We start from the raw sequence: 12,916 nt of genomic DNA, 5'->3' as shown, positions 1-12,916 counted from the left end.
TATATCGAAGTTTTATGCTTTTTTGTAAGATTGTTTTGCTTATTATTTTTGTTTGATTGTATGCTTTTGTTAGCTGTGTTTTAATTAGTTATGACTTCTGCTTTCCCTTTCCCCGCTTGATATTAGTTAGTATTATAAACTGCGTTAATCTCCAGATACCTGTTGCTAGCATTCACTGTGATTAAGAATTGTTACATTAGAGTTTCCTTCCCATATGCATAGTTAGTTCCTCATTTCTCTCTTCGTATCCTTCTAGTTTCTCTCTTCTTTTTTTTCCCCTCTACTCCCAATTTCATTTTGCCACTCCCTTTTTTCCTTTATTTTTCTTTTTTCTTTTTTTCTCTTCTATCTCTCCTACCACCTCATATGCCTTTCTCTAATGGTTATTAATATCACAAATCCATTTCTGTTCAGTGCCCTGTGTGTTGTACCTGGTTGTGTCGTATTTTGTGCCTTTAAATAAACGCAGGAAAAAGAGAAGTACATAACCAGACATCCTGAAAAGAAAGATAATGGGGCAACAAAGAAACAGCCCGCACATGAAAGAAAAGCAGGCATAACCAGAAAAGGAAGTAAACGAGTTAGAGGCAAGCAACCTACCAGAGGAAGAATTCAGAATAATGATCATATGATGGCTACAAAGAATGGAAAACAAATTTGACAATATAAGTAAGAACCAAGAGGAGATGAAGAAGAACGAAGTGGAAATGAAAAATGACATCGCTACTGTAAAGAACTAAATAGAAAGTATCAAGAGTAGACTAGAAGAAGCAGAAGACCGCATCAGTGAGCTAGAAGACAAGATGGAAAAAAATACCGAATAAGAACAGCTTCTGGGAGAAAAAAATTAAAAAGCAGAAGGAGAGCCTAAGGGAACTTTGGGACAATAAAAAACAATATTAGAATAATAGGGGTTCCAGAAGGAAGGGAAACTGAGGAAGGCATAGAAAATTTGTTTGAAGAAATAATGACAGAAAACTTTCCTGAGATAGAGAACAAAAACCCCACACAAATACAAGAAACTCACAGAGTCCCAAGCAAAATGAATACCAAAAGACCAATGCCAAGGCACATTATGATTAAACTGGCAAACACCAACGACAAAGTAAGAATCTTAAAAGCAGCCAGAGAGAGACATAAAGTTACATACAAAGGAACCCCCATCAGACTAGCAACTAATTTCTCAACAGAAACTCATCAGGCCAGAAGGGAATGGGATAAAATATACAAAGTCATGCAAAGGAAGGGTCTGAATGCAAGAATACTGTACCCAGAAAGGCTATCAATCAAAATTGAATGTGAAATCAGGAGCTTCACAGGCAAAAAAAAAAGACTAAAGGAATTTATCAAAACCAAATCATCAATGCAAGAAATGCTAAAGGGTCTATTGTAAAAATAAAGAAATAGGAAGAGAAGAAGGAACACAGGGTTATAAAATAAAAATGGCATCAAATAAGTACCTATCATTAATAACTTTAAATGTAAATGGATTAAATGCTCCAATCAAAAGACATAGGGTAACAAATTGAATAAGAAAATAAGACCCATTAAAATACCAAGGGCATATTTCACTGACCTAGAAAGAACTCTCCAACAGTTCATTTAGAACAATAAAAGACCCCGAATAGCCACAGCAATCCTGAGAAAGAAGGATAAAGTAGGAGGGATCTCAATACCGGACTTCAAACTGTATTACAAAGCCACTGTTCTCAAAACAGCCTGGTACTGGCACAAGAACAGACATATAGATCAATGGAATAGAATCGAGAACCCAGATATCAACCCAAATCAATATGCTCAATTAATATTTGACAAAGGAGGCACGAATATACAATGGAGTCAAGACAGTTTCTTCAATAAATGGTGTTCGGAAAATTGGGTAGACACATGCAAAAGAATGAAACTAGATCACCAACTTACACCATACACAAAAATAAACTCAAAATGGATACAGGACTTAAACATTAGACAGGAAACCATAAAAATACTAGAAGCATCCTCAGGCAGCAAAATCTCAGACGTATGCCAAAAGAACTTCTTCACTGATACTGCCCCTAGGGCAATGGAAGCTAAAGAGAAAATAAACAAATGGGACTAAATCAAAATATAAAGCTTTTTTACAGCAAAAGAAACCATCAACAAAACAACAAGAAAGCCCACGGTGTGGGAGAACATATTTGCAAATAACATTACTGATAAAGGTTTAATCTCTAACATCTACAGACAGCTGATACAACTAAATAAAAGGAAGATGAATGATCCAATTAAAAAATGGGCAAGGGACCTAAATAGAATATTTTCAAAAGAAGACAGAAGGAAGGCCAAAAGGCACATGAAAACATGCTCAAAGTCACTAATTATACGAGAGATGCAAATCAAAACAACAATGCGGTACCATCTCACACCTGTCAGAATGGCCAACATCAACAAATCGACAAACGACAAGTGTTGGCGAGGTTGCGGAGAAAAAGGAACCCTCGTGCACTGCTGGTGGGAATGCAGACTGGTGCAACCACTGTGGAGAACAGTGTGGAGTTTCCTCAAAAAACTGAAAATGGAACTCCCATTTGACCCAGTAATCCCACTCCTAGGAATATATCCCAAGAAACTAGAAACACCAATCAGAAAGGATATATGCACCCCTATGTTCATAGCAGCACAATCTACAATAGCCAGAATTTGGAAACAGCCTAAGTGCCCGTCAGCAGATGATTGGATCCAAAAACTATGGTACATCTACACAATGGAATACTATGCTGCCATAAAGAAGAAGGAATTCTCATCATTTGCAGCAACCTGGATGGAATTGGAGAACATCATGCTGAGTGAAATAAGCCAATCAATGAAAGAGAAACACCACATGACCTCACTCATTTGTGGATAATAAAGAGCATTATAAACTGATGAACCAAAAGATAGATATAGAGACAGTAAAGCAACAAGCAGATTGTCAAATTACAGCGGGGAGGGGAGGAGGATCTGGGGGAGATAATAGATCAACCGAAGGACTTGTATACATGCATATAAGTACAACCAATGGACATAAAACTATGGGGAGGGAGGGGATATGGGGGAGGGAGGGAGTGGGGCAAAAAAAAATCATTAAAATATGTAAAAAAAATAAATAAATTAAAAAAAATAAAAAATAAAAATAAAAAAAAATTAAAAAAAAAGAAAATAAGACCCATATATCTGTTGTCTACAAGAAACCCACTTCAGAAAAAAAGATGCACACAGACTGAGGATGAAGGGATGGGAAAAAAAAAAAAAAAAAAAAAAAAAAAAAAACTGGGGTAGCAATACTTATATCTGACAAATTAGATCTCAAAGTGAAGAACATAACAAGAGATAATGAAGGCCACTTCATAATACTAAAGGGAGCAATACAACAAGAAGAAATAACTCTGGTAAATATATATGCATCCAATACGGGAGCACTGAAATACATTAAAAAAAAAAAAAAAAACTGCTGGAAGACATTAAAGGAGAGATTAATAGCAATACAATCATAGTAGGAGATTTTAATACCTCACTGTCACCATTGGAAAAATCATCTAAACAAAAAATCAGCAAAGAGGAGAAACCAAGATGGCAGCATAGGAAAGATACTTGAATGCAGCCTACCACAACAATTTTGAATTTAGAACTGGAAAACAGGGGAAACATTGACTTGAAGCACTGGACAGCTGGCTGAGAGGAGGCTCTACCATCTGGGAAGGAAAGAGAAGGTGCGCTGAACCTCAGGAACTGTGAAGGTGTGGTGAACTGTGTGCGCAAAAAGGCAGCCGCCCGACTTCTCTGCTGGCTTGCTTGTGGAGTGCGGAAAGGGCTGGCTGAGTTCACTACTGGCTTACTCCCTGCGCACAAAGAGGGTGGACAGCTAATGCGTGGCTAGCTTTCTTGTTTGGGAGAAAAACAGAACCACCCTATTGCTCTGATAGATGGTCCCAACAGGGAAAGGCCAGACTGTCAGGCAGTGGGCAGAGATCTCTCGGAGGTGTGTGAAGCCAGCAGCCATTACTGAAGGACTCAGAAAGCAGACCCTCGTAGGGAGGGGCTGACCAAAGCTTGTCTGCACCACCCCAAGACTCTCCCCATCCAAGCGGAGCACAGAAGCCCTTCCAGTGTCTAGCTTTCTCGTTTGCCTCGAATAGGACTCTCCTAGGGAGGGACAGACAGGAATCCAAAGCTTGTATTCGCCTATACCAAAGAGGTGTGCGCACCTACAACCAATCTTGCGGGATTCACCAAAGATTGGGCCACCCCAAGACTCTGCCCCATCCAAACGGAATACAGAAACCCTCCTAGCTGAGACACTTCTGATCCTCATAGCCAATTGGCTTGGAGATCAACGCTTCCCAGTGATACCAACAATAAGCAAGGCTTAAAAACAAGTCTGCAAACAGCCCACAAAGGGCTACACCAAGACTGTCCACCTCAGGTAACTGGGAGGCTGACCCACTGAACCATATAAGACACCTTAGCACACAAAGCCACCCAACCAACTCAGGGAAGCTGTGAAAATGCCAAGACAAGGGAACATATCACAAATAAAAGAAATGGAGGACAAGAAGCGACTGGATATAGAGTTCAAAATCATGGTTATAAGGTTTTTGAATAATTTCCCAGAAAAGGCCAATAAAATAAATGAGACCTATGAGGATATGATCAACTAGAAATAAAGAATACATTGTCTGAAATAAAAAATATTCTACAGAGTCCTAAAAACAGAATGGAAGACTGCAAGAATCAAGTCAAAGATTTGGAACATAAAGAGCCAGAGGACACTCCTCCACAGCAGCAAGAAGATAAGAGAATCCAGAAAGTTGAAGATAGTGTAAGAAACCTGTGGGACAATTTCAAGCGAACCAACATCAGAATTATGGGGGTCCCAGAAGAAGAGAGAGAGCAAGATACTGAAAGCATATTGGAAAAAATAGTGACAGAAAACTTCTCCCACCTGGTGAAAGAAATAGACTTACAAGTCTAGGAAGCTCGAAGAACCCCAAACAAAAGGAATCCAAAGAGGACCACACCAAGACACATCATAATTAAAATTCCAAGGGCAAAAGACAAAGAGAGAATATTAAAAGGAGCAAGAGAAAAGCAGGTAGTTACCTATAAAGGAGCAACCATATGACTGTCAGCTGATTTCTCAACAGAAACCATGCAGGCCAGACTGGATTGGCAAGAAATTCAAAGTGATGAATAGCAAGAACCTACAGTTAAAAATACTCTACCCAGCAAAACTATCACTCAGAATCAAAGGCCATATAAAGAGCTTCACAAAAACAAAACGAACAAAAAAAAAGCTAAAGGAGTTCATGACCACCAAACCAGAATTATATGAATTGCTACAGGGGGTTCTTTAGGAAGAAGAAGAAGATAAAGATAAAAATTATGATCAACAAATATGTAACTATCAACAAGTGAAACTAAAAACCAAGGGAATTAAAAAATCTGATGAACAATATTAAGTGGTAAATATAATAGAATCAGAGGTATGGAAGGGGAGTGGACTGACGATTCTTGGAGAAAAGGGGAGTGGGGGGTGCGGGAAGAGACTGAACAAAAACTGTGCACCCATGGATGAGGACAATGGGGGGTGGGGAAAGGGCAGAGGGTGGGGGGTGGGGAAAGGGCAGAGGGTGGGGGGGGAACCTGGTAGAGGGGAGCAATTGGGGGGGGAAACATTTGTAACAATCTGAACAATAAAGACTTATTAAAAAAGAAAGAAAGAAAGAAAGAGAACTTCAACAAAGAAATATTAATCCTAAATGACTCACTAGACCAGATGGAATTAATCGACATCTTCAGAACATTCCACCCCAAAGCCACAGAATATTCATTCTTCTCAAGTGCACATGGGTCATTTTCAAAGATAGACCACATGTTAGGACATGGGCAAAGTCTCTTCAAAGTCAAGAAGATAGAAATCATATCATGCATCTTCTCAGATCGTAGTGGCATAAAACTGGAAATTAAGAACAATAAAAATAATCCAAAGGAATCAAACACATGGAGACTGAATAGCCTGCTATTAAACAAGGACTGGGCTACCAGAAAAATCAAGGAAGAAATTAAAAACATCCTGGAAACAAATGACAATGAAAACACAACAATCCAAAATCTATGGGACACAGCAAAAGCAGTTTTGAGAGGAAAGTTCATATCTCTACAAGCCTATTGCAAAAAAACAGGAAAAAATGATAACAAATTATCTAACTCTACAACTCAAAGAGTTAGAATAAGAGCAACAAGAAAAGCCCAGTGTAAGCAGAAGGATGAAAATAAAAAAATCAGAGTGGAGATAAACGACATAGAGACCAAAGAAACACTACATAAGATCAACAAAACTAAGAACTGGTTCTTTGAAAGGATAAACAAGATTGATGAACCTCTAGCGAGGCTAACAAAGAAACAAAGAGAGAGGACTCAAATAAACAAAATCAGAAATGAAAGAGGTAAAATAACAATAGACCCCGCCAAAATACAAAGGATTGTTACAAATACTATGAACAACTCTATTCCAACAAACTGGAAAACCTGGAGGAAATGGACACATTCCTAGAACAATACAACCTTCCAAAACTCAATCAGGAAGAATCTAAAAATCTCAATAGAAAAGTAACTTGGGAAGAAATTGAAACAGTCATCAAAAATCTTCCAGCAAACAAAAGCCTAGGGCCAGATGGCTTTACAGGAGAGTTTTACCAAACATTCAAAGAAGAACTAAAATCTATCCTCCTCAGACTATTCCAAAAAATTCAAGAGAAAGAAACACTTCCAAACTCCTTCTATGAAGCCAGCATCACCCTAATACCAAAACCAGATAAAGATAACACAATGAAAGAGAATTCCAGGCCAATATCCCTCATGAACATAGATGCCAAAATCCTCAACAAAATTCTAGCAAATCAGCTCCAGTAGAACATCAGAAAGATCATACACCATGTCCAAGTAGGATTTATTCTGGGAATGCAAGGATGGTACAATATCTACAAATCAATAAACGTGAAACATCACATAAACAAATTGAAAGACAAAAATCATAGAGTCATATCAATTGATGCAGAAAAAGAATTTGGTAAAATCCAACACACTTTCCTGATAAAAACTCTCAGCAAGGAGAGAGTACAAGGATCATACCTCAACATAATAAAAGCTATAATATGATAAACCCACAGCCAGCATCATACACAATGGTCAAAAACTAAAACCATTCCCTTTAAGAACAGGAACAAGACACAGATTCCCACTCTCACCACTACTGTTTGTCATAGTACTGTAAGTACTAGTCATTGCAATTAGACAAGAAGAGGAAATAAAAGGCATTGGAAAAGAAGAAGTAAAGTTATCCTTATTTGCAGATGACATGATATTGTACATAAAAAACCAAAAGAATCTATCAAAAAACTAAGACACTTAATAAATGAATTTGGCAATGTAGCAGGATACAAAATTAACGCCAAGAAATCTAGGGCATTTCTATACACCAATAGTGAAATTATGGAAACAGACTAAAAAAGCAATCCCATTTACCATCACACCAAAAAAAAAATTAAGATACCTAGGAATAAACTTAACTAAGGAGGTAAAAGACCTAAACTCAGAAAACTACATGACACTGAAAAAAAAAGAGATAGAGGAAGATGTAAACAGATAGAAGAACTTACCATGTTCATGGATTGGTAGAATCAACATCATCAAAATATCCATACTTCCCAAAGCAATCTATAGGTTCAATGCATATTTCACTGACCTAAAAAGAACTCTCCAAAAGTTCATTTGGAACAATAAAAGACCCCGAATAGACAGCAATCCTGAGAAAGAAGAGTAAAGTAGGAGAGATCTCAAAACCAGACTTCAAGCTGTACTACAAAGCCACTGTTCTCAAAACAGCCTGGTACTGGCATAAGAACAGACATATAGATCAATGGAATAGAATAGAGAACCCGGATATCAACCCAAATCACTATGCTCAATTAATATTTGACAAAGCAGGCACGAATATACAATGGAGTCAAGACAATCTCTTCAATAAATGGTGTTGGGAAAATTGGACAGGTACATGCGAAAGAATGAAACTAGATCAACAACTTACACTATACACAAAAATAAACTCAAAATGAATATAGGACTTACACATAAGACGAGAAACCATAAAAATACTAGAGGCATCCACAGGCAGCAAAATCTCAGACATATGCTGAAAGAACTTCACTGATACTGCCCCTAGGGCAATGGAAGCTAAAGAGAAAATAAACAAATGAGACTACATCAAAATAAAAAGCTTTTTTACAGCAAAAGAAACCATCAACAAAACAGCAAGAAACCCCACTGTATGAGAGGACATATTTGCAAATGTTATCACTGATAAAGGTTTAACCTCCAACATCTATGGACAGCTTATACAACTTAATAAAGGGAGATAAATGAGCCAATTAAAAAATGGGTAATGGGCCTAATTAGAATATTTTCAAAAGAAGACAGAAGGAAGGCCAAGAGGCACATGTAAACATGCTCAAAGTCACTAATTATACGAGAGATGCAAATCAAAACAACAATGCGGTTCCATCTCACACCTGTCAGTATGGCCAACATCAACAAATCAACAAACCACAAGTGTTGGCGAGGTTGTGGAGAAAAAGGAACCCTCGTGCATTGCTGGTGGGAATGCAGACTGGTGCAACCACTGTGGAGAGCAGTATGGAGCTTCCTCAAAAAACTGAAAATGGAACTCCCATTTGACCTAGTAATCCCACTCCTAGGAATAATCCCAAGAAACTAAAAACACCAATCAGAAAGGATATATGCACCACTATGTTCATAGCAGCACAATTTACAATAGCCAAGATTTGGAAACAGCCTAGGTGCCCGTCAGCAGATGATTGGATCAAAAATCTATGGTACATCTACACCAGTGTTTTTCAACCTTTTTTGGGCAAAGGCACACTTGTTTCATGAAAAAAATCACGAGGCACACCACCATTAGAAAATGTTAAAAAATTTAACTCTGTGCCTATATTGACTATATATAAAGTAATTCTCTTGAATAGGAATCAAATAAACACAAAGAAAGTATTTTATAATTACTTTATTATGAAATATTAAGTAAACAAAATAGTGAAAAATTATAAAATTCTTGTCTTGTCTGCACCTACGGCACACCAGGCAACATCTCACGGCACACTAGTGTGCCGCGGAACAGCGGTTGAAAAACGCTGATCTACACAATGGAATATTGTTGCCATAAAAAAGAACGCATTCTCATCATTTGCAGCAACCTGGATGGAATTGGAGAACATCATGCTGAGTGAAATAAGCCAGTCAATGAAAGAGAAACACCACATGACCTCACTGATTTATGGATAATAAAGAACATTATAAACTGATGAACCAAAAGATAGATATAGAGACAGAAAGCAACAAGCAGACTGTCAAATTTCAGCGGGGAGGTGAGGGAGATCTGGGGGAGATAAGAGATCAACCAAAGGACTTGTATACATGCATATAAGTACAATTAATGGACACAAAACTCTGGGGCGGGAAGGCATGTATGGGAGGGGTGCAATGGTAAGATATGTACACAGATAATAATTTAATTTTAAAAAATGGTAAAACAAAAATAATTAATTTTTTTTAAAAAATGAGGTAGCATTTCTGGAAACAAAGTGAAAACCTCAACCTGGGATTCAAACAATCCAACAGCCAGTCTTCATTCCTTCTTCAATTTTCTCTTTTGGAGAACAAAGTCCTAAAAAGGGAAATGTTAAGGAAGAAAAATGGCAGACCATCCCTATGTTGCTGATTTTAGACTTACAACGATAGAACTATTGCCTGTGTTGTGGTTCCCACAACCCAGCCCTACTCACTTCCAAGATCTGAGAAAAAGGCCAAAACTGATATTAATCCCTGAAGTTCTGAATGATAACATTTAGCCTGAATTCACTAAAATCTAAAATCCTATGGCTAACAAAGAAGTATGATCTAGCTGTGGCTAGCCCTTAGACCTTATTTCCCCCCTTGCTTACTCTACTCTAGGTACACATGTTTCCTTATAGTTCCTCAAACACTGTGTACAATATTTCTTCAAGGCTGCTTGTTGCATTTGCTTTTCCTATTGCCTGGATATGTCTCACTCCCTTTCTTCATTCCTATCTGTGCTCAGTTGTCACCATATCAGAGGGACTTCCAGTCTTTTCCTTATTTTGATTTCTTTTTCTTCTTAGAATTTAACACGCTCTAACATAGTACTTATTTTTTCCCTACTTACAGTTATCTTGCCAATCAGTGGTGTAGATCTAAAAGGGCTAGGATTTTTTGGGGGTCCACTGGTATATCTCTAGTGCTACAATAATGCAAAAATCATTGTTACATTCTCAAAAAATATTTGATAAGTGAATAAATAAATCTTACTCTGCTTCCTGTAATATGTAATATGTTGTATTTGTCTTAACTTATTTAATCTTCACAAAACTGTCAAGATAGGTGTTATTATCCCCATTTTACCAACAAGTGAAATTGAGGTAAAAAAAAAAAAAAAAAAAAAAAAAAAAAAAAAAGCTTAAAAACTAACTTGAAGTCATAAGAGTCAGATTATAGTGTGACTCAAACTCTGGTTATCTTTCAAGAGACCACAATGCTTGAATGAGAAATATTTAATATAAACTGAGAAATCAATGCCATGTATTTCTTAGAAAAGCATCTTTAGGGATGGAATATATTACACTATTACTCCACAGAAATGAAGCCAGAGGCAGTCATTGCCAAATTTTAAAACTAAAACAGTAACAAACTCCACATCCTCAAATATGTTCCTTGTACTCTCAGAGCCTACATTTCTCCATTCTGAAAATTAGAATAGTTGTTCTTGACCTTTAATGTAGGCTACATGACACCCTAATTCTGGGCTACTATGCACTAGCCAACTCAGTCTCTAACAAAGTTATTTCCTTAATGCAATGCAGCTTTAAATTGTTCATAAAAGCCTTTGTAACCTGAGAGGAAAATCGAAGTCTTCTCATCGAAGTCTTCTCAGCATCTGAGAGCCCTAAGTAGTATCTGCATAAAAGAAATGTATTTTAAATTTTTATTTGAAAAAAAAAGATGTGTATCCTTTGGGTAATATTTTCCAAGTTTCAGGTAAACCAGCTGAAAAAAAGTTGTGTTAAAGACTTGGGCATTATATAGCCCACAATCTGCTCCCAGCCTCTCTCTCTATTCCTTCACTCATTGTCTGTATGTCCTTGGGCAATTTAATCCACTTCTCAGAAACTTTTTTTCTTTACTGTTAAGATTGCCATACAGAAGTGATCCTTGTTTCCACTTAGATTCTCATACGTTTTGGAAAGGAAAAGAGAATATTTTTCTTTATTAACTGAGAAAGTCAGAACCAAAAATTTAGCTCACTTAGTACATCAGAAAAAGAGCTGCAGATCAACCTCTCTCAGTGCCAAACATTAAAAAAAAGTATAACAAGGAAAATGTTAAAATCTCCAATTCCATGGCCTAAGGAGAGGAAGGCTGAGCTTTCATGGTGCGATTTCCCATCGCACAGGCAGCCAATTTGAGGATGGTCTCACCACAATGTCCTCAGACTGGGTTCACAAAGGGACTGAAGGAAGAGAACCAGATTTAGTTCTCATGTTCCAGAGGTTCCTGCTCCAAGACCACAGACAATACCCTTAGAATCCAGGGCCTCTATTTTTTACTTTGGTAATTAAAAGCAAGGACTCGAGAGCTAATCCCCGTTTTGTCACTTATTAACTGTGTGAACCTAGGCAAGTAATTTTAATCTTCCTGTAACTCAAAATCACACGCTGAGTCACACATACACACGAATTCTCACTCAATCACACCCATAATGTCATACACAAACATAGTAACATTAACACAAAGTTACAGATTGTGATAACACAATTACACACGCAATTAAGCGCGCGTGGTGACACACAAAAATCACATTCTGTCACACCTGTAGCCTGTCACACAATCACCCAATGACACCCACCTGGTCGTCGTCCTGTCCCATGTGGTCCAGCCCAGCTCACTTCTTGCTCCAGCGCAAAGCCAGGCCCAGCTCACCTCCCAGCACTGTGGGTTCTGGAAACCTGACGAGCCGCCCGAGACCCGCGATGTCGCCTCCCAGAATCCCCAGCGGGGCGGAGAAGGGCAGAGGCTGAGGCGCGCTGGACCCCAGAAATTAGCTGGGGAAAGATACAGCTACACGGATTTAGCCTGTTTCAGCTTTTCCTTGAGACTCCGCGAACCTCCAGCCCCAGAAGGCTTTGCGCAGCAACGTTCTTTGCTAAACTACATTTCCCAGAGGGCCCAAGGCCCACCTCTACCTTGCGCTGGCGTTCTCGGCGGCCTTACAGCGGTACCACAGAGCTGAGTGTCTCTCCGGGTAGCACTGGGCTTTCATATGACCCTGAGCGACTGCGTGTGAGTACACGGTGATGCTGCAAGTGTCTGTGATTGTATGCTGAGGGGTGGCCGTTGTTCGCACAAGGTGGGTGGCAGGTACTGCTGGTGTTGAAAGCTTCTGAATTTTAAATCACCTCCTGTGATTGGGATCATTATGTGACAGCCCGTGGGGCTGTCGCACGGAGAATGTGAGTTATTGTGGTTGTGTGAGAGTTCTGTGGTTGATTTTGAGCTTCACCGGTTTTGTAACTGTGTTGTTATTCTAGAGGTCGTAGTTGACCCGCGACAGGCGGTGGAACTTTGTTTCTAGTCTTGCCTTTAAGGTTGAGTCCCAGAAAGAAGTCCTTATGTGTCTCAGTGTGTAACTGTTTCCAGATCTAACTGTTGTTCCATCCCCACCCCATCCCTCACCCCCAGGCATGGTCGGGGTCACTGTTATCTGCATTTTTATATCCCTTTTCTACTTGCACCTGATGCGATGTGGGCA

At 38.6% G+C, this 12,916-nt stretch overlaps 1 protein-coding gene across 1 annotated transcript in view; it reads right to left on the bottom strand.

Annotated features, from left to right (window-relative positions):
* The window catches only part of ZNF527 (zinc finger protein 527), a 70,041-nt gene extending 57,771 nt beyond the window's left edge, over positions 1-12,270 (bottom strand). The window contains exon 1 of the mRNA XM_045570932.1: positions 12,014-12,270. Within this exon, the coding sequence (XP_045426888.1) occupies positions 12,014-12,034 (21 nt within the window). The 5' untranslated portion in view covers positions 12,035-12,270. The remainder of the gene's footprint in view (positions 1-12,013) is intronic.
* Between the last annotated feature and the right edge of the window lie 646 nt (positions 12,271-12,916).

The sequence above is a fragment of the Pipistrellus kuhlii genome, unplaced genomic scaffold (genome assembly GCF_014108245.1).
Source record: "Pipistrellus kuhlii isolate mPipKuh1 unplaced genomic scaffold, mPipKuh1.p scaffold_m20_p_38, whole genome shotgun sequence".
NCBI lineage: Eukaryota > Metazoa > Chordata > Mammalia > Chiroptera > Vespertilionidae > Pipistrellus > Pipistrellus kuhlii.
Note: the sequence above shows the minus strand (reverse complement) of the source record. Positions and strands in the feature narration are given on the sequence as shown.